Source organism: Syngnathus typhle, linkage group LG9 (assembly GCF_033458585.1).
Source record: "Syngnathus typhle isolate RoL2023-S1 ecotype Sweden linkage group LG9, RoL_Styp_1.0, whole genome shotgun sequence".
In the NCBI taxonomy this organism is placed as follows: domain Eukaryota; kingdom Metazoa; phylum Chordata; class Actinopteri; order Syngnathiformes; family Syngnathidae; genus Syngnathus; species Syngnathus typhle.
In genome coordinates, this window is record NC_083746.1 from 10,514,166 (window position 1) to 10,536,416 (window position 22,251).

At 42.6% G+C, this 22,251-nt stretch overlaps 3 protein-coding genes across 4 annotated transcripts; 1 reads left to right on the plus strand and 2 right to left on the minus strand.

The window, feature by feature from the left end:
• Positions 1-62: 62 nt before the first annotated feature.
• Positions 63-5,919, minus strand: galnt3 (UDP-N-acetyl-alpha-D-galactosamine:polypeptide N-acetylgalactosaminyltransferase 3 (GalNAc-T3)). The gene is made up of 11 exons (XM_061286848.1): positions 5,666-5,919; positions 4,544-5,089; positions 3,850-4,022; positions 3,230-3,379; positions 2,921-3,155; positions 2,736-2,853; positions 2,418-2,618; positions 1,762-1,893; positions 1,475-1,576; positions 1,233-1,385; positions 63-1,095 (listed from the first exon to the last, which is right to left on the minus strand). Exons 2-11 carry the CDS (start codon positions 5,038-5,040, stop codon positions 982-984), a joined length of 1,875 nt encoding a protein of 624 aa, XP_061142832.1. The 5' UTR covers positions 5,041-5,089; positions 5,666-5,919; the 3' UTR covers positions 63-981.
• A 903-nt stretch (positions 5,920-6,822) lies between these two features.
• Positions 6,823-14,689, minus strand: ttc21b (tetratricopeptide repeat domain 21B). 2 transcript variants are annotated; one of them, XM_061286847.1, is made up of 29 exons: positions 14,500-14,689; positions 14,102-14,231; positions 13,884-13,994; positions 13,644-13,810; positions 13,457-13,579; positions 13,197-13,354; positions 13,047-13,131; positions 12,867-12,965; positions 12,594-12,786; positions 12,196-12,293; positions 11,914-12,114; positions 11,706-11,835; positions 11,475-11,632; positions 11,183-11,407; positions 10,882-11,120; positions 10,705-10,777; positions 10,505-10,615; positions 10,293-10,431; positions 10,021-10,127; positions 9,729-9,917; positions 9,492-9,602; positions 9,340-9,421; positions 9,108-9,258; positions 8,871-9,032; positions 8,475-8,670; positions 8,121-8,345; positions 7,928-8,048; positions 7,777-7,844; positions 6,823-7,697 (listed from the first exon to the last, which is right to left on the minus strand). In XM_061286847.1, exons 1-29 carry the CDS (start codon positions 14,521-14,523, stop codon positions 7,620-7,622), a joined length of 3,954 nt encoding a protein of 1,317 aa, XP_061142831.1. In that variant the 5' UTR covers positions 14,524-14,689; the 3' UTR covers positions 6,823-7,619. The 2 variants fall into 2 exon arrangements, with proteins under 2 accessions (XP_061142831.1, XP_061142830.1); XM_061286846.1 differs by having other exon boundaries at positions 8,121-8,363.
• A 261-nt stretch (positions 14,690-14,950) lies between these two features.
• On the plus strand, positions 14,951-21,998 carry LOC133160081 (tetratricopeptide repeat protein 21B-like). The gene is made up of 29 exons (XM_061287655.1): positions 14,951-14,974; positions 15,563-15,692; positions 15,780-15,890; positions 15,961-16,127; positions 16,202-16,324; positions 16,428-16,585; positions 16,664-16,748; positions 16,825-16,923; positions 16,993-17,185; positions 17,245-17,342; positions 17,405-17,605; positions 17,674-17,800; positions 17,875-18,032; positions 18,098-18,322; positions 18,442-18,680; positions 18,749-18,821; positions 18,928-19,038; positions 19,111-19,249; positions 19,520-19,626; positions 19,836-20,024; positions 20,156-20,266; positions 20,358-20,439; positions 20,532-20,682; positions 20,761-20,919; positions 20,990-21,185; positions 21,280-21,504; positions 21,581-21,701; positions 21,771-21,838; positions 21,921-21,998. The coding sequence occupies exons 1-29, from the start codon at positions 14,951-14,953 to the stop codon at positions 21,996-21,998; spliced, it is 3,948 nt and encodes a 1,315-aa protein (XP_061143639.1).
• Positions 21,999-22,251: the final 253 nt, after the last annotated feature.

Here is a 22,251-nt window from a genome sequence, read left to right on the forward strand (position 1 = left end):
CATTTGTCATTTTTTAACTCTTGAATTTTTGAATTCTTAGGTTTTCTATGGACACACATGACTACACTTTTATTCAAAATTTATTTTCCAAGTTCCTCATTTCCCATGAAATCATACAGTAAGGCTGGTAAAGTTTGCAGTTTTTTAGGACAATTATCAAAAATAAGTTGCGAGATTTGTCCTCTTGCAGCACAGTGTGTTGGTAATCAGAAATCGTCAGTCAAATTATTTTCAGCTCAATGTGGACCATTGCATCAGCTCGTTTCAGTGCCAGCCAACTTCACATTAAGAAAATGGCCCACAACAAAAGTCTTCCCCCACACCCATTCACACAGTAAGTAGATCATCCTCTCTCTACCTCATATAGAAAATTACATCTAAGGCACTGGATGAAAGTAGTCATAAAAATATATTCTTAAAGAACTATGCTCTCTTTGGTGCACTAATCGTAAACCATTGTCTTTTTAATTTTTTTTTCTATTAGAGGGATACTTGGAGAAATATTCAATTCAATGTTGGCTTCATTGCACAAACGAGGAATGAAAATGTACATTTGGACAAAAGTCTTGGAACGCAAATGTATCCCAAAACCTTAATTCTTCATAATTATGGACAATTAGACACTTCCGTTTAGTGTTAACGATTTTGGGAAGATGCTTTTATGTCAAAGAAATGTACAACCTTGTAAAAAATCTCAGGAGAGTTTAAGCTAATGGCCCAAATTGTGTCTGTGTCCCAATACTTTTGTCCATACATTGGATCTCAAATACAAAAAAGAGGCATCTTCATTGCTCTAAGCATCATTGGGTTCCCATTGTGATGGAGGTCAACGTGTCAAACGTTTCCTCCCCACAGTGCTTTCTCCCGACATTCAGACTTTGAAGCAGCGACGGTTCTGTTTTTATGTCTTAAAAATAAATTAAAACTCGTTGCAGTCAGGACTCTATAAAAAAAAAAAAGGGCTACTCGAGACGCCTACATTCAGATGAAGGACCAAAGCTGGTATCTGTCCGTGGGGTCGCAGGGCGTCAGGGCAGGATGCTCAAAACGGGCAGTCAGGCACATGTTTGAAATCGGCATGGAGAATAAGTGGTTCTAGTTGGAGAGAAACAAAAATGCACATTCTTGTTAAAAAAATATACAGGATGAAAACCTTGAAATGGATCTTTCACAATTTGGTTAAAATGTGGGTTTTTTTTCCAAATTGTTGAGCCTCAGCTCATCAAACTTACGTCCTGCAGCTCCCAATTTTGCTCTGGTCCGACCGCCGTGTTACCCCCTTTGTACTGGCAGACCTCCAGCTTGACAAGCCCCTCGGCCCCATGCAAACACAGCTCCTTCTGAATGTTGTGTCGAATCTCGTGATGCGTGGAGAACTCAAAATACTACAGCCGCAAGCAGGAAAAAAAAATTGTGATGGAAAAAATGATTCGACTTTTGTTATTAAGCGATAGAAGACATTTGCTTTCCCAACCTGGTTCCCTCCAAGTCCGTGACATGGGTACATGATCAGCTGTTTGCCCCCGTCATTGTTCTCGCCCGCGTCCAGACATGAGTCCTTGCCCACATTTTTCACCTAAACACAAAGAAAGGACATAAAATGAAAAGCTAGCAAACCCCCCTGCAAGCTGTTCAAACAACTCGAGTGTCTGGACGCCAAGTTGGAACTGCTCGGGACCCGCTGGAGGTCCCGAGCAGAAACCCGCAGTGGTTACGCTGAGCCTTGAGGATTAGTCGGGGTGGGTGAGTGCCCATTCTTACCGCGCCAAAGCGCAGAGGGTTCAGATCAGGCATGAAGACTTCTGGATAGACATTCTTCAAGTACCAGGAGAAGCTTTTGCACTGCAGCCGCTCACGGAGGTCCACGCGCTTGGAGACGTCCCCAAAGGTTTTCTATAGAGCAAAATAAAAAAACTGGATAAAATAGTCACCAAATTGTCTTACAAAACACTTTTTTTGTAAGAAGGATTTATGTGTATGCGTAAATTGCCTCCACACTGATAGCTGGTGCAGAGGACTCTTTGAGGAATGTGCATTTGAAGGGTACTCGAGGTAGAGCCCTGAGGGATCTTTTAATGGCACCTATGAGACCACATGTCAAGAAACGCTGCGAGCCTCTGTCATTTACCAGCTTTGCCTTCTTCCAGGCACCTACGTCTCTGCCTGCTGCCAGCAAGCTTTTATCGCAACCATTTTTTTTTCCCTCCAATGTGCTTCCTTTTTAACGGAATGAGTTAAATACACTATTTGACCCGGTAGAATGTAGTTCAGCTAGCGTGTATTTGAGACAAACAGCTGCTGTTGGGTAATTAACAGAAGGGGTATGTTGAAACTTGTCTCCTTAAGCACTAGCCGATTTGTGTGGAAGTTTTCAACGACGAACTGAAAATGCTGACAAGAAGGTAGTACATACGTACATCTTTGGCCATCTGTCCCGCCTGCTGGTTACGACGGTAGAAGATCTCCTTATACTCATCCATCCAAACCTCGGCTAGTCGGACCTGGTTGCGGGCGATCACTTGCGTGCCTTTGGGAAAAGTATGGGGACTCTTGGTGCGGAAAACATGGCCGACGACAGAGCACGGGATGATCTCCAGCTGTCCGCCACATTGCCAGACCTGCCGGTGATATGAGATGAGCTCAGACACGTTATTTTAAGATCCTGTAAAGTTTTAAAACATTTACAACTTCATTCAAATGTAACAATGAGAAATTAGCACGCTGAGAATCCTCACCCTGAAGGACATCTCAATATTCTCACCACCCCAGATTTCCATTTGCTCATCATAGCTTCCGACGTGGTAGAAATATTCCTTCGAGATGGAGAACAGCCCGCCGGCAAACGTTGGGGTCCTACAGAAGACTCGGATTCAAAAGACGTTTCGGCAAAGTCGAGACGCACCAGGGACGCTCGGCTCACTTAATCGGGTAGGTTTCATCCTTCCTCCTATTTTTCTCATGATCCGGAAGACTCTCCCATCCAAAGGACAAGCCCCAGTCAAAGTTGCCCCGGTTATGGTTCTGGCCGTACGGGGACGGCTTCATGAACTCAAAGGTGTTGAGATCAATGGTTGATATGTCCGGACTAACCACTGCGGTGGAGTTTTCGGCTATCCTGGAAAGCAGCGGCTCCAGCCAGCCGTTAAAGCATTCGCCTGAGAACACAAGAAACCCAATCGGTTCTGGTTCTGTACGCAACATTATTTTTTTTTTTATAGTGTGGACTCACAATGGGCATCCAGAAAAGTGAGTGTGTCACCGGTGGCCACAGACGCACCGAGCAACCGAGCAGTAATCAGGCCTTTCCTCTCAACTTGCCGGACGACTCGCACGATACTCAGCGGTTTCAGGTACTCGTCCAGCTGGCCCTTCAGGATGTCTGGAATGCAAGGAACGAAGGTAAAAAGTGGAGCATGAATGCCTTTGACATTTAGAAACCATCTGGTTAAGTCGCATTTAAAGCTGCGGGTACTATCGATGTGATGACTGGAGAACATTTGCAATCCTCGGCATGAGTGACTCAACCAGAAGAAAAGAGGGGCAAGCTTTGGTGGTAATCCTCACCACAGCTAGCAACTTGGTCAAACCAGTTTCCACCGAGGAAGGCTGCTGCATATCCAACCACCGCCTGTGGCCTGGCCCCTCATAAGTAACTGAATCTGAGATGGATTGAACTCCCCCCCCTCCCTCACGGTTTCTGTTACCGACCTTCAGCAAGAGTAAGCTTTTTAAGAAAGTACTCATCTAAAGTTCTCCCTTCCCGGAGCTACAAAAACGGACTTTCTCGCAACGTGAAATCAAACCCGGCAAAAAAAAAAAAAAAAAAAAAAAAAAGAGGGGGGCGCTTACCATCAACACTCGCGTCATCCACCAAGATAATCTCCTTGAGGAGAATGGCAGGCGATGTATGCAGGACGCTGTACACGGTCCTTAGCAGGGTGCTCCAAGCCTCATTGTGAAAGACGATTATTACGCTGGTGGTTGGCAAGGGAGGGCATCGCTTGAAGGTCTGCTCAATACATCTGCAGAGAGAAGCACAAAGATGGGTCTGTCCAGAGGGCTTTTTCTGTAGCGTGTCGGATCACTGCCGTCCCACCGCTACCGTGTGTGTGGTGACATTTTTGGTCTTCAAATGGTCAGTGAGAGAAATAAATGGATTAGATTAAATAAAAAATAAAGAAAAAAAGAGTTTTATGTGACTTGTGCTTTACACTGAGCAACTATTTTTAACTTGGATGACAATTATTCCAGATTTTAAAAAAAAAAAGCCTATAAATGGATTTAGCAAAAATTGGTAGGGGTTTGCAATCTATAGTGTTATCATATTGAGCCAGTGGAGTTTTATTATTTTATTACCAATATTAGACAGTTCTAAATGGGCAGAGCTCAACAAGTAGGTGTGACCGCAGCTTGGGAGCTGAGCAATTATTTGGGAAAGGAGCGAGCGACATTTGGTTTGCACAAACATGGCCAACTCTATATTGAGTTGAAGCACCAGTCAAACATGAGGTCTTTTGTATGAAGAGTGCGCGAGCAAACATACTCTGGTGGTCTTGTGTCTGCTCCCAGGTCCCGGCTCAGGGAGATGCGATCGCTGGCGTACAGATTGAAGCAGTGCTTCTGCTCGCCCTCCTCTTTTTCCTTCTGCTCGGCCGGGCTCAAGGAGTCCGTGCGGAAGGGCTTGCCGGCGGCGCCGGGAGCGACCGGGTTTTGGGGAGGTCTCTCCAGGGTCGGTTTGAGCTCGGGGGCCGTGTAGCGACCCGGCAAACAGCCGTCACCGTTTGAGCTGTGCTTCTGACGAACGGGGGCTTTAATCTGCATTTTTGGAATGGCGTCCCTGAAGTTATGAACGGCTCCCATCACCATGCCCAGCATGGTGTCCCGCTTCTCTTTAATCTCTTTCAGCCACGGGTCCTCCTGCGGACTTCGGCTTTCCACTTCCCATTGTATGAAGAACACAAAGGTGACAAAGACCAGAGCAGCTACGACCAATTTAAGGGGGTGCAGTCGTCGTCGGAGCACTCTGCGCAGTACTGTCATTCTTCTTGGATGGAGACCCAGACTGGTTTTTAAAGTGTAGGCCCAGCAACTGCAATACATCGATCAAAGTCAGGGTCACCTCAATATCAGGATCAAGAGCCACTGATGTCCTCAAGAGAATCATTAAATTATGAAACTGCAGCAATTTAAGAAAACTCAGAGGTGGCATGAGGATTAAACGCAGCTCCTAAGCGCATTGACGTAAAAAAACAAACAAACAAAAAAACACACGACAGGATCCGGCCCATCCTATGACTGGATCCGAATCGGAATCATAAAAGAATTGGATCGGGTACTAACACTATTAATGATTTATTGCTGGTTTGGTCATTCTTGTCCATTTAATTTCCTCTATGCATGTTTCATCTGTTTCTGTGTTTACAATGAAAGAAACCAAGCTTTACCAGTGCATTTTCAACAACTTGACATTTACTCATAGTGGTAATGACACAACACGAGAAAATGTGACCCAATTCCACGTGCAGTTCAACTACTTTAATACAAAGTAAGCAGCCATGGAGTTGGTAAGATTGACTTTTAATCACAAAACAAATATCCAAGAGTCATCAATTAACCACGTTGCTGAGAATTTCGCCAGAAGGAATAAGGGGGGAAAAAAACTTACCATGAGTCAGTGAACTAGACGTGCAATAAAAAAAGGCTCCCAAATCGACTCCAACAAAAATACAAGGGCCGAATTCATGTCGCCTTCCAACGGGGCAACGCGTCGCTACCTACACCGACGCCAAGGAAAAGCTGTTGTTGGTCGGGGAGAGAAAAATATCCGAAAAAGATTTGTACTTTAGCAAACTTCCGTCTCGTTGGCTCCAGGTGCGCTGTTCTCAGGTAGAAGGCGGAGAGCAACTGATGCGCATGCGCAGAGCCGAACCCTTGTGGCAAACTCCATGGCTGCAATAAAAGGGGAAAAACCCAACAAATATCAAGTGACTTATCGGGCAAACCAATTTTTAAAATCACTTCTAATCTACACGCGGTCGTTAGTTTCTACTGGAGTTGCTCGCGTTAAATGAATTAATAAAGGATGGTGCCAGTGAGGTTTGTTCAAGAGCTCCATTCATCCACCCAGTTGCTGGGATACAAATAGTGGAGGAACGCGCTTTATTCAACACCGCATCCAATCGGCCTCTCTTGAGAACATTTAGCAAAAGTTACAAAAAAAAAAAATCAAATGTAATTGGCAAAAACAAGTTGTAGGTTCTTGTTTTCATAGCCTGACACTTACCAGAAGATAGATGACAAATCTCCCTGCTCTTTCCTTCGATGGTCACGATGAAGACTTTGATGTTAAGAGGGGCAATGAGGTGGATCCCACCCGTGGGGAAAACTGCCCTCGGCCAGTATTGTGGAGCGAGTCTGCCTTCAACTGGGCTGGCTCTGGCACTGCAAGCATCCACAAACACTTGGAACACCAAGTACTACAACGGTAACCAACGTTAAAGAGAAACAAAAAGACAAACAATTACTTTTATCATAAGCCATTACGCAACAACTGTACTTTTATTATACTGCAATATTTGATCAACAAAATAAGAGAAATGGAATAAGTGTCGAGAAAAATATTCGAATATGCAGTTCAACAATAAACTCAAGAATTAATGAATAACACATGGTCAGCGAGATTTAAAACTAAACTTTATCAATGTTCAATCCCGTCACAGAGATTGTGTTAAATTGAATAAATTGGAACAGTTGTAGCAAATATTATGGTGAACAATATGCGGAAATGTTTGAAAGTCAGTGTGCAAATACGACACATAAAACCATACAAAAATAATCTTTATTTGTGTTCTGGATAGAGAAAAATAGTAAGGTGAATGGTTATTAAATTTATCCACAAAATAGTTGTCTATTTTACAACAGTATACAAATATAAAAAGTCTACACCCCCTGTTCAAATGCAATGTTTTTTGTGATCCATTCATCCATTTTCGGAACCGCTCAGTCCCCACGGGGGTCGCGTGAGTGCTGGAGCCTATCACAGCCATCATCGGGCAGTAGGCGGGGGACACCCTGAACTGGTTGCCTGCCGATCGCAGGCCACACAGAGACAAACAACCACTCGCACACGCACTCGCACCCAGGGACAATTTGGAGTCTTCAATCGGCCTACCAAGCATGTTTTTGGAAACCGGAGTGCCTGGAGAAAACCCACACGGGCCCGGGGAGAACATGCAAACTCCACACGGAGGGCCGGAGGTGGAATCGAACCAGCACCCTCCTAGCTGTGAGGCGGACGTGCTACCCAGTGTTCCACCGAGCAGCCTTGTTTTCTGTGAACACTAATGTAATTTTTAACCTGGAACCACTTAGTGTATTCATTTATTTTTACTTTGCCTATCAAATTTTTTTGTACAGTTTATAGGCCGCGTTAATAATTGACAACATTTTGAAGTGAGTTACTTTAGTGTATTTTTCATATCACAAAACCTTGCATTTGAACAGAGGTGTATAGACTTTTTTTTTTTTAAATTCCAGTCTAACTCCTCTATGACTTGCACAGACTAATTCCCAAAAAATAACTCCAACAAGTTGAACCAAACTTCCAGCCGGTCAAGATCTTATGGCCTTAGAGCAGAACGAGCTTTGTCCAAAATGTCCTTTCTCATTTTTGGATAATTTGGATGAGCAGCCAGCACCTGTGAAAATAGCAAAAATAATCTGTGATTACCAAATCATGAAAATCTTCCCATCGGTAAGCATTTTGAGACATCTCACCTTATGGCACACATCGATGGCATCAAAATGGCGCTTTGCTTTTAAGTAGTTGAACGCAAGCTTGTATCCTGAAATGTAGAATGTTCAAAATTTCCTTTGAAATATAATCTAAACCGAAATGTGTCTTCATAAGTGATTTTAGCGAACATACCGATGGTTGGGTTGGACTGATTTCCGTATTTCCAAGCCAGTTCGTAGTTAAATGCCGCATCTCTGAATGCCTGCTCCTTCTCCATTATAAAACCTCGATACTCATAAGCTTTGCAGCATGACTGTAAATTGTTAAATTCTCAATTTAAAAAAATAAATAAAAATGTTATCAGGACATCTCGACTGTGGCAGACCTTGTTATGATTGAGGCATCTCTTTAGGAGATCATCTGCCAAGTCGTACTTCCCCGAATGGATGTAGATGTCGGCCAAGAGCAGCCAGCTCTTCTCAAACTCGTCAGCGTCGACAATATTCCACGTCATCTTTGCAATACGTTTCAGTTGGTTCCTGGCTCGGGGAGTTTGCTTTACCATCATGTATGCCGTTGCCATGGCTAACAGTGCCGGCACGTGATCTTTCTTTAAAAACACAATATCCTGGTCAAACAGGAACAAGGTGGCAACACCTCCCCCTTCTTGTCTGTTTTCCGATTTTGGAACGATCCTATTCACAAGAGTCAGCCAAGCATACCGTTATGGATTACTCACCTCATTGGTTGCAAACTCTGTGAAAACAGCAAGAGCTTTTTCTATATTGGCTTTCTGTTTTGTGGCTAGCAAGCAGTAGTTTTCCAGGATACGAAGTTGTACTTGTCCACCAGGGGTCTGCGGCTTTATTTCTTTTACGAGCCTCTCAGCGGTTCTCACCGCAACCTGCTCCGTCTCTTGCTTCTCTGTTGAGTTCCTGATTCAGAGAGGTTGACACATTAGCATTTTTTTAGTATGGAGTTGTATCATAAGAGGATAGAGGATTAGTAAATATACTTTAAAAAAAAAAAAAAAAAGTTTAATTATTTACATTTTTGTCTATGTCTTTTATGATTTATTAAGATGCTATCTCAAGGCACCCGTCCAGGAAATAATTTTCAGTAAATTTTCACTCACCCAATTTCACCATCTAAATTCTCAAATACTTCTCCTCCCATAGTTTCACTGTCAGGATTTAGGTAGATTTCAATCATGTTGTAAATCGCATTTTGACCCCAGTCATTGTCTTTCCGTGCCTGGTTGAAGTGGCGCAGAGCAGCGTTCGGTTCCCCTGTGTACCTGAGCGACCAGCACAAATTTAGTTATAGAACCTACATAAAATTAATATTAAATATCAAACAAAATCAGACTTACCATAGATAAAGTCCTTTACAGTAATTAAAACCAGGCTCAAACTTTGCCCGAGAAGAGTGCTTTTCTGCCCTATCGAAACATTTGGGTACATCCTCTAACTTTCCAGCCCTCCTCAGCAAGTCGATGAGACGTGACAATGTTGGGTAGTTGTCTTTCATGTAAAACAAAAAAGATTCAAAAAAAGTCATACGCTTATACTTGACATGCTTTACCAAGAAATTGTGTATTGCACCTGGCTTGCGCTCCAGCAGTTGCTGATAACGGAAAACAGCCTGCTCATAGTCTTGTCTCCTGAACATAAGGTCGGCCATCATCTAAACAAAAACACATGCTGAAAATAAGTGTTCCAGAAGAAGAACGGTGCAGTGAGAAGACTGAACCCACCAGAGTTGCATCTTCATTAAACTGGTCATTCTTCAAGATGACGCTGCATTGTTCCTGGCACAAATCAAGCTCGTCTATGGTGAGGAAAATTTGAGCCAACTCCAGCATCACCTAGAAATGTTGAGTTATGTGAATCCCTCCCTTACATGTAAGGATGAGATTCTAGAAGATGCTCAGGCCGGTGAAGCACAGCTGCGTCAGGGAGGACACAGGACGTTTTGATTCAGTAGTACAGACCTTGTGATCGGTCTCGCAGTAAACAAGAGCTTCTTTGTAGAATTTGATGGCTCTCTCATAGCCTCTCTGGCCCGTGTAGTGTTGTGCGATCTCGGAGCAGATCTTGGCGGCGAGCTGTTTTTGCATGGGGACGGCGTCGGGCTCTTCCAATTCCACCCGCTTTAGCACCTTGGCTTGTACATCACGGGCCTAGCGGCAGTAGACAAGAACATCTCTTTGATGATGAAGATTCCAAAACGAATGCTCTGTGGCAGATCTGCTAGGAGAGAACCAAACAATTTGGAGTACTTACCCTTTGTAGGGTTGTTAAGGCTTCTTCTGTTTTGTCAACCTTATTTTGGACCTTGGCCAACAACATTAGATAACGGCAATCATCGGAGAGGGCCGTTAGTTCATTCGCTAGGTTGAGAGATAAAAATAAAGTTGTAAATGACAAACAGTAGCTTCAGAACTGCACCGAAAAGTGGCACTCTGGCTCTCAAGTTGCATTAAAAAAAAAAATAAATAAATCATCTCTGCATGACATCACCATCCATGATTTTTGCTGTGTGAGAAGAACTGTACCTGGCTTACGGGAGAGAGAGTCATGCAAGAGTTTCTCGCAGCGCTCGTATTGCTTCATCTTCATCAGCAGCTCAGCCAGGTCATAGCGCAGGAAGTTCTGCTGCTCGGACTTCAGCGCCGCTTCGTAGTAATGTATTGCCTGTGGAACAACCAGCTGATGTTTTTGTTGGAGCGAGGTAACCACGCGTGTCCCGACAAATGCTGAAACAAACCTTGGTGTAATAATGAGTCTTGACCAGAGCTTTCCCAAACTTGCTGGCGAGAGCGCCATCTTTGGGGGTTTTCTCCAGAGCGTGTTCATACACCTCAATGGCCTTTTCTGGCTGAGGACGAACAGTGGGTGATGGACCGCTGAGCACTGAGTCTTAAGAGACTTCATTAAAAAAAAAAAATCATATCTTCCATTACTTACCTCTAAAATATGCATGTAAGCGTCTCCTAGTAAGACATATGTTTGAGGGCCTGGTAGCTTGTCCACCATTTCCCTGAAGAACAAACCAAAACATTCCCTCAAATAAGTCACATGGATAAAAGTGGAGACTTCCACACGACTTTATATCACGTCAGGATCTAATTGAATCCTGCTCACCTGTAGCAGCTCACATACAGACGCTTATCCTTCCTGTTGCTCAGGTAAATGTCGGCCATTTTCTCCTTGGCTTGGATGTAGTAGAGCTGCTCAGGTGTAATGTTTCTCAACATGCTCAGAGCCAAGTCGGTGTCACCTCGAAACAAAGCCAGGTCTGCGTTGGCGATAGTGACACGGAGTTCTTCGGTCGTCCCCGAGAACTCATTGATGGCATCCTGCATCACCTTGGCTGCTTCGTGCTGGAATGTTTGAATGCTATTTGAGTCCACAATAAAAGATTAGTAATATGGATTATTTCTACCTGTTCTCCGTTGAGCCACAAGGCCTCTGCTAACTCCAAGAAGACGGAGACACAGTCTGCAGAACTCAGGTCAATCTTTTTATTTTTAGATTTAGCTGTTGATCCAGCCCTGCAGACCCCGGGAAGACTCAGTGCCATTTGTAAAATCTGGATCGCTTCAGTCATCTCCCCCATTTTCTTCTTTGCTTGAGCTTTGATCAAGAGGTACAAGGGATGTTCCCGAATCTGAGATGGAGTAAGAAAACATGTTGAAATATTTTTGACGGACTTTGAGTACCCAAGACACTCTCACCTCAAAGTTATGGCTGAGGCAGACTTCAAGCGACTGCGAGCACAAAGTGAAATTGCCGCGCAACAAGTGGATCTGAGCCATGAGCAGATGCGCGTCCGTATGAGAAGGACACTGTTCCAGGCAGTGCTGCAGGCTGGTCTGAGCACCATCCACATCACCTGAATGGACACAGAGTTAAAAAGTGACGTTTCCAGGAGCCGCCAGCCGGCGCTTTTCAATTGCCGTGCTCACCGGACTGATATCGGACTTTGGCTTGGAGGAAGAGGCCTTGAAGGAGCCCCGGCACAATCTTGACTACTGTGTCCAACAATGCAGCACAGTGCCTGAGCTGAGGAGCAGGAGACTGGCCCTGGGGTGGAGGCTAAAGCACATCAGAGAATTTTTACAACAAATCTTCCATAACACATATTCAAGGTGGAAAGTGAGACCCGAGTTGTACCTTAGTGGGACACAGAGCAAGGTACTCCTTGACAATCTGTAAGAGGAAGTCAGGGTTCAACTTGTAAAAGTACTCCGCACCCAAAGGTAGACCCTGGAGAGTGGAGAAATGGGTTTCCACAGCGTCGTTCAGGAGCTTGGTCACCTCTTCTTGAGGGTGGCGCTTTTTTATTGCCACAAGCGCACGCAGGTAAAGGAGGTCCTAATAAGATGGGGCAGAAAAAAACCCAAATAAACACTGTGCTCAGATAGGATGAAAAAGAAAGATGTGAATCAATGATACCCCTGATTTTCCTATGGATTGCTGAATTTCCGTGAGAAATTCCAGCTGTTGGTCTGCATCTTCAATGCGGCCTTCTATCAGCTGGCATCGAATGATACCTGTGCAATAAAATCACAAACAAAAAGATGTGAGGTAGGGCTGTGTTACAAACTTCCACAGCCAAACAACAAAAAACATTATTTCACACAAATCTCAAAACTATTATACAAAATAGCTCTACCAAATACACATAACATCACTGATATTCAAAATATTTCATCTGCAATATATTTTAACCTGATCGGCTTCTCTTAAGTGCCTAGCGGTTAGCATGTCTTATTTATCTTCCTTTAGTGATAATACTTGTTAGAAGTAGAGTTTATCCACAGAGATGAATAAAAGCCATTATTTTACTTTACCAGTCAGTGCTGGGAGGCTGGTCTCATCCAGCGTCATGGCAGTCTTGTACCACTTTATGGCCTCCTTGACTTTCCCCTGAAGCACCATAAGATAGCCCAACTCTGTGGCTAAATCCGAGTTCCCGTCTATCACGCTGTAAGCTTTTTCCACCATCCTGAACACCTGCTCAAGCACTTTTTCATTTCTGCCACACTAAGAGGAATCAACACAAATAGTGAAATTCCACATTTAACAACCCTGAAGCAAAAACAAACAAGAAGAGTATGTCTTACAACTCTGGTGAATGCAAGAGACATTTTATAAGCCAGTTCTGGGTTTCGTGGTTCCAGCATGTCTAGACTGCCGATCAGGTTGGAAAGATGTTTTGTTGACTGCCAAGTGAGAAACACAAACAATACAAGTAACTCCATAAAGTCATGTCATGTCATCAGATTGGAATTATGTAAATTTACCTCAGTAATATCTCCATTTTTACACAAGAAATGCAGAGTAAGCATCTGTAGTGCGTCCAGGTTGTTTTTGTCCATTTGTAAAAGTCTGAAATGATACACAAAAAGTAAATTGAAATACAGAATTGATGGAAAAACCATCTGGCTGCTTACCTAATTGCCGCCTCGATTGTTTGCTCCCAGTCTTGGAGGTTTAAAAACAGCTTCATCTTCTTAATAAGAGCAGGCAAGAAGCCAGGGAAAGTGGCAATGATCTTGTTAACCACATCTAATGCTCCAGAGTAGTTCTGACGATATTCGTAGTATTGTGCCTATAACAGAAGAGACATCACAGCCTGATGGTGTGCAGGAATGCAAAATGTGACAAAACCAAGGAGGAAAGAAATTCAATCAAAGTTCTGTCGTTAACTTACCTTTCCCATTAGAGCAAATACATCTGGTCCGTCCTTCAGTCCTTCGTCAAAATATTTTCCAGCCTTTCTGGCGTACGTATCCTTCCCACATGTCACGTCGATCCATCCTTTCAGGATTATTCCCTAGAAAAAAACAACAACCTTTTTTCCCCTTATTCTTGTGCTAATGACAGCATGGTGGTCTTACATCTTTTGAGCTATTGGAGAGTTTGATCATACGCTCTGTGTATTCTCTTGCTTTGTCATTCCGGCCTAACAGCCAGAGGAACATGCCAGCATGGTAAAGACTCTGAGGAGATGCACTTTTGCGGTCCTCCTTGATTTTTGCTTCGAGTTCTTGAACAACTTCTCTGTCTGGGATTACAAATATGGTTACAAAGCTCTAGTACATTTACATGTCATCAATTAAAGGACTTTGGTGTCTTACCAGGTTTTGTCTTTTTCTTCTCAGCATAGACAAGTGCCATTAACGTGCACAGAGATACATCTCGTGCTTCTTTTAGCGTGTCCAACTCAGCTGTGGCTTCGCGAATTGAATCTGTTTTTTTTGGAGGGGGGACATTGTGGTTAATAGTGAGTTAAGTACACATATTAATACGAGACACAATTGTAAACAGTATTTGTGTATGATTGTGTTCAGTTTACCTTGCATTAAAGTGGCATATCCATGAAAGAAGGTGAGCACGGGGTCACCTCTGAATTTTGTCAGAGCTGCTGCTGCAGCTTTCACAGCATGGTTGAAATACTTTTCATTGCAATAATATCTGATTAAAGCCTGAGAAAAACAACAGAATAAGTAGTTGCAATTGTAAATAGTAGATTTTTCAAGTATCTGTACTTTGTGTTGAATAAGACGTTTCAAGTGTGCGTCTCAAGTGCAGGAGTTGAATAAGTATTTCTACGTTTATCAATGTTTTACACAAGTATGCGTACATCAACGTAAATACAATGTTAGTATATTTTTCCACCAGTACATCACACCAGAGCAAACGCACTAACCGAAAAACAACATGAGCACTCTTAAAAGCGTAATGTTCGCTCACCAATGTCGTCTCTTCCGTCTCCATTTCGACTGAGAAACGCTGACCAACGCAAATAAAACTATAAAAACCTATTTTCCCGTTTGTTGGTAGCGTTTATGAGTAACAACTACAGTCATGTTCCTTGGTCGTCAAGCAGGGTTTTCGCCATATTGAGTTCTCTCTTCTCGCGTTGCCTAGTAACCACGGACGGCCCATGCTTGTCTTCTTCGTGTTAATTTAAATGACGAGCGAAATACTGCCACCAACTGGGATCATCGGAAAATGCGTTGGCGCATCATGATTACAAAAAATAAGCTTAAAATTCTTTTGAGAAGTACAATAACTGCCTTTTATCGACGCGTCATAAGTTATTAAGAAAGTGGCTTTCAAGTTAAACGTAATACTGTAACAGAACAGCCGTTATGAAACACAAAAATAACATTCACCCCTCACTTGAGCTGTGTCAGCCAAAATGGAGACTAAAGATACAGCAATGGTAAACAGATTTTAATTTTTATCCTTTTGAAAGAAAGTATGTGTTTGGAAGTCACCAAGCATTGAAAAGCTGATTATATTTCACTGAGGGTAATGTTAGAAATGTTGTTTTAGGGATACTTAAACTGAAAAAGGGTGGGCTAAGCTTTTGAACCTTGCTGTTTGGTTTTTAATTGTGATGCAGTTTTAAAGCAAACATTATTTTACCGGGATATTGTTATTCTAAGTAGTTCCTAACTTCAAATCACATTTGAAAATAATAGTGGTACACTACCAAACAAAAAATGGTACAAAAAGATTAAACACTTTTCAATTATGTATAAATATACATTTCACTTTGCTGGCACAGATAGATGGAGCAACAAAGATACAATATACGTTGTAAATTGATAATTTGGTGACCAATTACCTGAAATTGTCTGCCCTCAACCTTATTGGGAATCACAAATGCAAACCATGAATCCAGCAGACTACTTTAGATCTCTTTCTTAATTTTCCATTGAGTAATCCTACAGAAAAAACAGCAACTTTAATTTCTCTACATTCAATTGTTCTTGCTTAATTCCTAACAATATGATATTTCCAATAGGCTTTGATTAGATATTATTGCAATGGAAAATACTTCAATCATGTTGCGAAAGCCACAGCGACTGCGCAGAAGAAATTTCGAAATGAGCCTGTCTTCACTGTCTTCCGTGCATACGGAACTTTAATGCAAGGTAAGATTGATGTCATCAAATGAAATAATACTCTATTGGTGTTCATCTGTTTTTCATTCATACATCAATTTCTACATTCAACCGCAGGTGACGTTCGACAAGCTTCAGCCGAGTTGGACTTAATAAAGGATCGATCCGACGTGTCTCTCTGCTCTCTCATGGCACTTGTCTACGCCGAGAAAAAAAAGAAGTCGCCAGGTAATCCGTCAACGTCGCTCGTCGTGCATTCACACCGATATTCTTTGACTGCATGTCTTCATACCCACAGACAAAGATGTCATCCGTGAGCTTGAATGTAAAATCAGAGAGGATCGCAAAAGTACACCCCCACAGAGTCTGTACTATGCTGCCATGTTTCTTTGGCTATTGGGGCGAAATGATAAAGCGAGGGAATACATTGAGCGAATGATCAAACTCTCCAATGGTTCAAAAGAGGTAAGACAAAAATTAACGTTGAGGTGACATTGTGAGTTTTGGGAACTTTTCTACAGCTTCTGTTTACTGTGCAGGGGATAATACTGAAAGCATGGATAGATGTGACGTGTGGGAAAGATGACTATGCCAGAAAGGCCGGAAAATATTTCGAAGAAGGGTTGAAGGACGGACCCGATGCTTTTGCGCTAATGGGAAAGGTACGATTTGAAAAACACGGCAGATGCTCAAACATTGAAACCCCAGCATATTGTTGATTTTTCTTCAAACTATTCAATAAGCGATATTGTTTGTTTGTCCCAGGCACAATACTTTGAATATTGTCAAAACTACTCTGGAGCATTAGATGTGGTTAACAAGGTCATTGCCAGTTTTCCCAGTTTCTTACCTGCTCTCATTAAGAAGATGACCCTTTTTCTAAACCTCCAAGATTGGGATCAAACTACAGAGGCAGCAGTCAGGTAAGTAAGCAGTTACACTTTTAAATCTGGAGAATAAAAAGTTGTCATGACTGGACATGAACACACTTCTCATTTCAGGGTTCTGCAAATGAATACAAACAACCTGGATGCTTTACATATGCTAACTTTGCATTCATTATGCATCAATGGAGATATTCTCGAGGTAAAATAAATAACGACCTTTTTGAGTAGGAGAGCAACAATATTCTTGTTGAAACAGTTTCTCTCCCTTGTGTCAGTCAACAAAGCATCTTTCCAACCTTATTAAAAGTCTGCACGTGCAAGAACCGCAAAACCCGGAACTTGCGCTCAGGATGTCTCTGGCGTTCAGTCGAGTTGTAAGTTGACGCCTTCGCGTCGTTGATCACGCGTGGGATGTGAACATTATCTGCGTTGATTCCTTCTAGTGTGGACGGAATGAGACGGTGCTTGAGCAAGTATTCAAAATGGTGGAAAAAGCTTTTGATGTGACACAAGAAAACTCGGAATTAGCGACAGAGCTGGGCTACCTTCTGGTGCTTCAGGGCAAAATCAAGGAAGCCACCAAGTGGTTTAAGATGGCTATGACGTTGGATGAAATGAGCCTCACTGCACTGACGGGTAAGTGGACAGAATTTGTGAAGGTGATCTTCCATCAATATTATTTTTTCATTGCATAGGTATGATTTGGTGCCAGTTGATAGAGGGCTCACTCGAAGAAGCAGAGAAAGATTTGGAATTTCTGATGGAGATTCAACAAACTTCTGGAAAATCAGGGGTAAAGTCCTTTTTTTTTTTCCTGTGATGGCCTTTTTTAATTATTTTGTCGACTTTGATTAGGAAATCCTCTACCTGCTGGCACTCGTGGCAATTAAAAAGCACCGTCCCCAAGAAGAGATAACCAACCTCTTGAAAGATGCAGCGGCAATCCACTTCTCGACTGTCCAGGGTCTACCTTTGGGGGTGGAGTACTTTCAGAAACTGAACCCTGACTTTCTCTTACAGATCGCAAAGGAGTATCTTGCTCTTTGTCCTCCTAAGGTACAACTCAGGGTTTATGTTTCTATACTAAGTCATTTTGGCTGGTTTTATTTTATTTTTTGCTTTAGCCTCCAGGCCAGGGCCAGGCTTCTCCTCAGCTCAGGCACTGTGCTGCATTGTTGGGCAAAGTGGTCAAGATTGTGCCAGGGCTCCTTCAAGGCCTCTTCCTCCAAGCCAAAGTCCGATATCAAACTGGTGAGCATGAAGTTTGAAAAGCGCCGGCTGGCAGCTCCTGGAAACGTCATTTTTTTAACTTTCTGTCCGTTCAGGTGATGTGGATGGTGCTCAGAGCAGTCTGCAGCACTGCCTGGAACAGTGTCCTTCTCATACAGACGCACATCTGCTCATGGCTCAAATCCACTTGTTGCGCGGCAATTTTACTTTGTGCTCGCAGTTGCTTGAAGTCTCCCTCAGCCATAACTTTGAGGTGAGAGTGTCTTGGGACTCAAGGTCCGTAAAAATTATTCAACATGTTTTCTTACTCAATCCCAGATTCGGGAACATCCCTTGTACCTCCTGATCAAGGCTCAAGCAAAGAAGAAAATGGGGGAACTGACTGAAGCAATCCAGATTTTGCAAACGGCAATGAGTCTTCCCGGGGTCTGCAGCGCTGGATCAGCAGCCAAGTCCAAAACGAAAACAATCCAGCTGAGTCCTTCTGACTGTGCCTCCATCTTCTTGGAGTTAGCCGAGGCTTTGCGGCTAAACAATAAACAGGTGCAAACAAAGCTTGTACACTGCACTGTTCTGTTTTTTAAACTAAACTATTTCAATTGTGTTTCTGGTAGATTTTTTTACATTGGTTTCATAATCACTTATATGGATTGTCCTTGCAGCAAGAAGCAGCCAAGGTGATGCAAGACGCCATCAACAAGTTCTCCGGCACTCCTGAGGAGCTTCTAGTTACTATCGCCAATGTCGATCTGGCTTTGTTTCACGGTGACACAGAGTTGGCACTCAATATGCTGAGAAACATTACACCTGAGCAACTCTACTACATTCAAGCCAAGCAGAAAATGGCAGAAATTTACCTGAACCACAAAAAAGATAAGCGTCTGTTTGTGAGCTGCTACAAGTGCGTTGCATCTTCATGTAACACCTTGCGAAACAAAATGTAGAATTTAATTTTGGTCTTATATCCAGGGAAATAGTGGACAAGCTACCCAGTCCTCATACATACGTCTTACTCGGGGAAGCTTACATGCTTATTTTAGAGGTAGGTGGCAAACGTACTTACTGTGAATTTGTGTAGTGGTAAACGTAAAAATGATTTACAAATTCTAATGTATCTTTTCACTAATCCTAAACGATTGTCCTTTCAGCCAGAGAAAGCCATTGAGGTGTATGGGCATGCTCTGGAGAAAACACCAAAAGATGCAGCTCTGGTCAGCAAATTTGGAAAGTTTTTAGTCAAGACTCATTACTTTGATAAGGTTTGTAGGCTATTTATACATTTTTCTAATTTAAAATGAGGATCAGAGCAAAGTCATTGTTGCCACACACAGGCATTACATTATTATGAAGCTGCACTGAAGACCGGACAGCAGAACTTCCTGCGCTATGACCTGGCCGAGTTGCTGATGAAGATGAAGCAATACGAGCGCTGTGAGAGTGTTCTGCTTGAAGCTCTCTCCCATAAGCCAGGTACTTAGTGCTACTTATACTCTTCAGCCAACACGTTGAAAACATCACAATAAACAGATGACTGGCATGGAAAATAATCCACTCTAGTTTGAGCTAGATCAAGAAATCCAAATCGCACCTCAGAGATTGTGCGTACTAAAAAAACATCCAATGAAAAAGAATCTTTTCAAACATGCTTCATTTAATTTTTTCAGAAGATTTTGCCCCTCACACGCTCGACAGAATTGTCTTTATTTCTTTATTTTATTTTTTAAATACAAAATGTCCAAGTGACTGGATTACCTGCACTGGCAGATGATTGCCGTTATCTGATGCTGTTGGCAAATGTCCAAAATAGGATTGACAAAGCAGAAGAAGCCTTAACATCCCTACAAAAGGTAAGTTCTCTTTTTTTATATGAGATGATCCCTGAACTGAACACATACGATGGACACCTCTCAACCTTTTACTCAAACTAGCAGTTCAGAATGCTCAAGCAACTGCGGCTTTGTGCCATTTTGCTGCCATCTTGTGACTTGATCTGATTAAGTCCATTCTCTATTTCCATTCGATTATTATTGTCATTGCCAAATTGGACTTTTGCCAGGCGCGGGACGTACAAGCCAAAGTACTGAAGCGGGTGCCGTTGGAGCAACCTGACAGCTTTGACGTCCAGAAGCAGTTGGCTGCCAAGATCTGCACTGAGATAGCCCAACACTACACTAGTCAGAGGGTTTACGACAGAGGCGTCGAGTTCTACAAAGAAGCTCTTGTGCATTGTGAGACGGACCACAAGGTGGGTACTACTACCGAATCCCAACGGAAGCTGCTTTTGGCCGTCCTGAGCAGCGAGAATCTCATCCATGTGTAATGCCCCACATTTCGAAAGAGGAAAAATTGAGTAATTCACAAAACATATCATTTTAGTTGATGCTGGAGTTGGCACAGATATTCCTCACGCTAGATGAATTCGATGCATGCCAGGAGCAATGTAACGTCATCTTGAAGAAAGACCAGTTTAATCAAGATGCAACTCTGGTGGGTTCTGTCTTGTGTCTTTCACCTCATGTCTGGCCTTAAGCTTTTTGGTCACTCAGTGGAGCATCTTCCAACATATGTTTGTGCTTAGATGATGGCCGAGCTTATGTTCAGGAGAAAAGATCATGAACAAGCAGTTGTGTATTATCAGCAACTGCTGGAGAGCAAGCCAGGTGCTGAATCGCTTTGTTCGGAAAATGTGCAGCAAGTCTGTAGTTGGCCACTTTAAATAAATTTAAATTTGAACCTGTGTTGTTGTTTCAAGAAAACTTCTCAACAGTGTCACGTCTCATTGACTTGCTAAGGAAGGCGGGAAAGTTGGAAGACATGCCCGGATTTTTTGAAAGGGTAGAAAAAGATTCTCCCAGCGTTACATTTGAACCGGGCTTTAACTACTGCAAAGGACTTTATTTTTGGTGAGTGGGCTTTTTCTTGAGGTTACAAGTAGCATTTATTTTGCATACTGTATGACTCCATTTGTGCCTGATGCTCAGCTATATGGGAGAACCCAATGATGCTCTGCATCATTTCAACCAAGCCCGAAAAGACGCCAAGTGGGGTCAAAATGCTGTCCATAAAATGATTGACATCTACCTCAATCTCAACAATGACATGATGGGAATCGAATTATGTCACTTAGATTCCAAAACTGGGTAAGATTTATTGCAAAGAACCTGTAACGTAAGGACAAAATGCTGAACTTTCTGGGTTTACTCTCATCAGGAGCTCCACAGAAAAGCAGGAAATGGAGAGGGTTGCCGTGGCAACGGCTCATCTGCTCTTGAAGGAATTAAAGCCAGAATCACCTGGAGGACATTTAAAGCTCCGTATGCTCGAGAACTACTGCTTACTGGCCACGAAACAGAAGGCCAATATAGAGAAAGCCCTCTCTGTCTTTACCGAGATTGCAACTAATATGGTAAGAAAACTTTGTTCTTCTCAATGTGCCAAAAAGTAAAAGCATCAAAGGTAATGTCGTCTTGAGATTGTGTGATTGTAATGTTTGAATTTAGGAAGCTCACGTGCCAGCACAGTTGGCCATTGCAACCAGTCTCATGATGTTGCAACTAACCACCCAAGCCAGAAACCGGTTAAAACATATCACAAAAATGAACTGGAATATTGTTGACGCTGAAGAGTTTGAGAAGAGCTGGCTGCTCCTGGCTAACATCTACATCCATTCGGGGAAGTACGACTTGACAGATGACCTCCTGAATAGATGTCTCAATTATAACAAGGTCAGTCACTGCTTTAATGCTGTATGTTTTTTTGGACCATCCCATCACACCATTTTAATAGAATTTTTTTTTGCAGTCATGCTGTAAAGCGTATGAGTATCGAGGTTTCATTCTGGAAAAAGAGGAGGCATTTCGAGATGCAGCATTGAACTATAAACTGGCTTGGAAATATGGAAATCAATTCAACCCAACCGTTGGTATGTTGATCATTTAGTCTGTTCCAAAACGAAAGCCGTAATAATATGTCATGTCTCAATACAATACAGGATACAAACTTGCTTTGAACTACTTCAAATCAAAACAGAATTTTGACGCCATAGATGTCTGCCATAAGGTGACGAAACGTTTGCATCCTGTATGTGAGTGTATATTCATTTTATTTTATTCTCAGATATTTTCTTTGCATCTATCTACAGGTGCTTGCTACTCATCCAAATTTTGTAAAAATTAAAAAGGACGTCTTAGAGAAAGCTGTTGCTGCCTTGAGGCCATAGCTAGACGTTTGACAGCCAGCCAGAGAAGCATTTCCTTACGACTTCAACGTAATTACTGCGCAGTGTTTTTAGAGTAACTAGAACACCTCTTTAATTGAACACTTAGCAATATCACATGACAAATTGGTCATGTGATATTGTAGTGTTTCTGTCGTAGTACCTGTCAAATTAAAGCCATTATTTTCAATCAGTGAGTAGTCGAGTGGTAGGTGTGTCCTAGCTTGCAAATATTAGCTTCACATGCCACTGGAAG

Bases quoted from the DNA above. Each gene is read 5' to 3' on its own strand.
- galnt3 (XM_061286848.1), bottom strand. From the start codon at position 5,040: ATGACAGTACTGCGCAGAGTGCTCCGACGACGACTGCACCCCCTTAAA. The intron at 1,894-2,417 runs GTACGTATGTAC...TTTGCTCTATAG, and splicing joins CGGGACAGATGGCCAAAGAT to AAAACCTTTGGGGACGTCTC. The intron at 1,386-1,474 runs GTTGGGAAAGCA...TTGCGGCTGTAG, and splicing joins ACGGACTTGGAGGGAACCAG to TATTTTGAGTTCTCCACGCA.
- ttc21b (XM_061286846.1), bottom strand. From the start codon at position 14,523: ATGGAGACGGAAGAGACGACATTG. The intron at 12,966-13,046 runs GTAAATTTACAT...CTCACTTGGCAG, and splicing joins AAAATGGAGATATTACTGAG to TCAACAAAACATCTTTCCAA. The intron at 12,787-12,866 runs GTAAGACATACT...GATTCCTCTTAG, and splicing joins CTCTTGCATTCACCAGAGTT to TGTGGCAGAAATGAAAAAGT.
- LOC133160081 (XM_061287655.1), top strand. From the start codon at position 14,951: ATGGAGACTAAAGATACAGCAATG. The intron at 17,606-17,673 runs GTACAACTCAGG...TTTTTGCTTTAG, and splicing joins TTGCTCTTTGTCCTCCTAAG to CCTCCAGGCCAGGGCCAGGC. The intron at 21,702-21,770 runs GTATGTTGATCA...AATACAATACAG, and splicing joins TCAATTCAACCCAACCGTTG to GATACAAACTTGCTTTGAAC.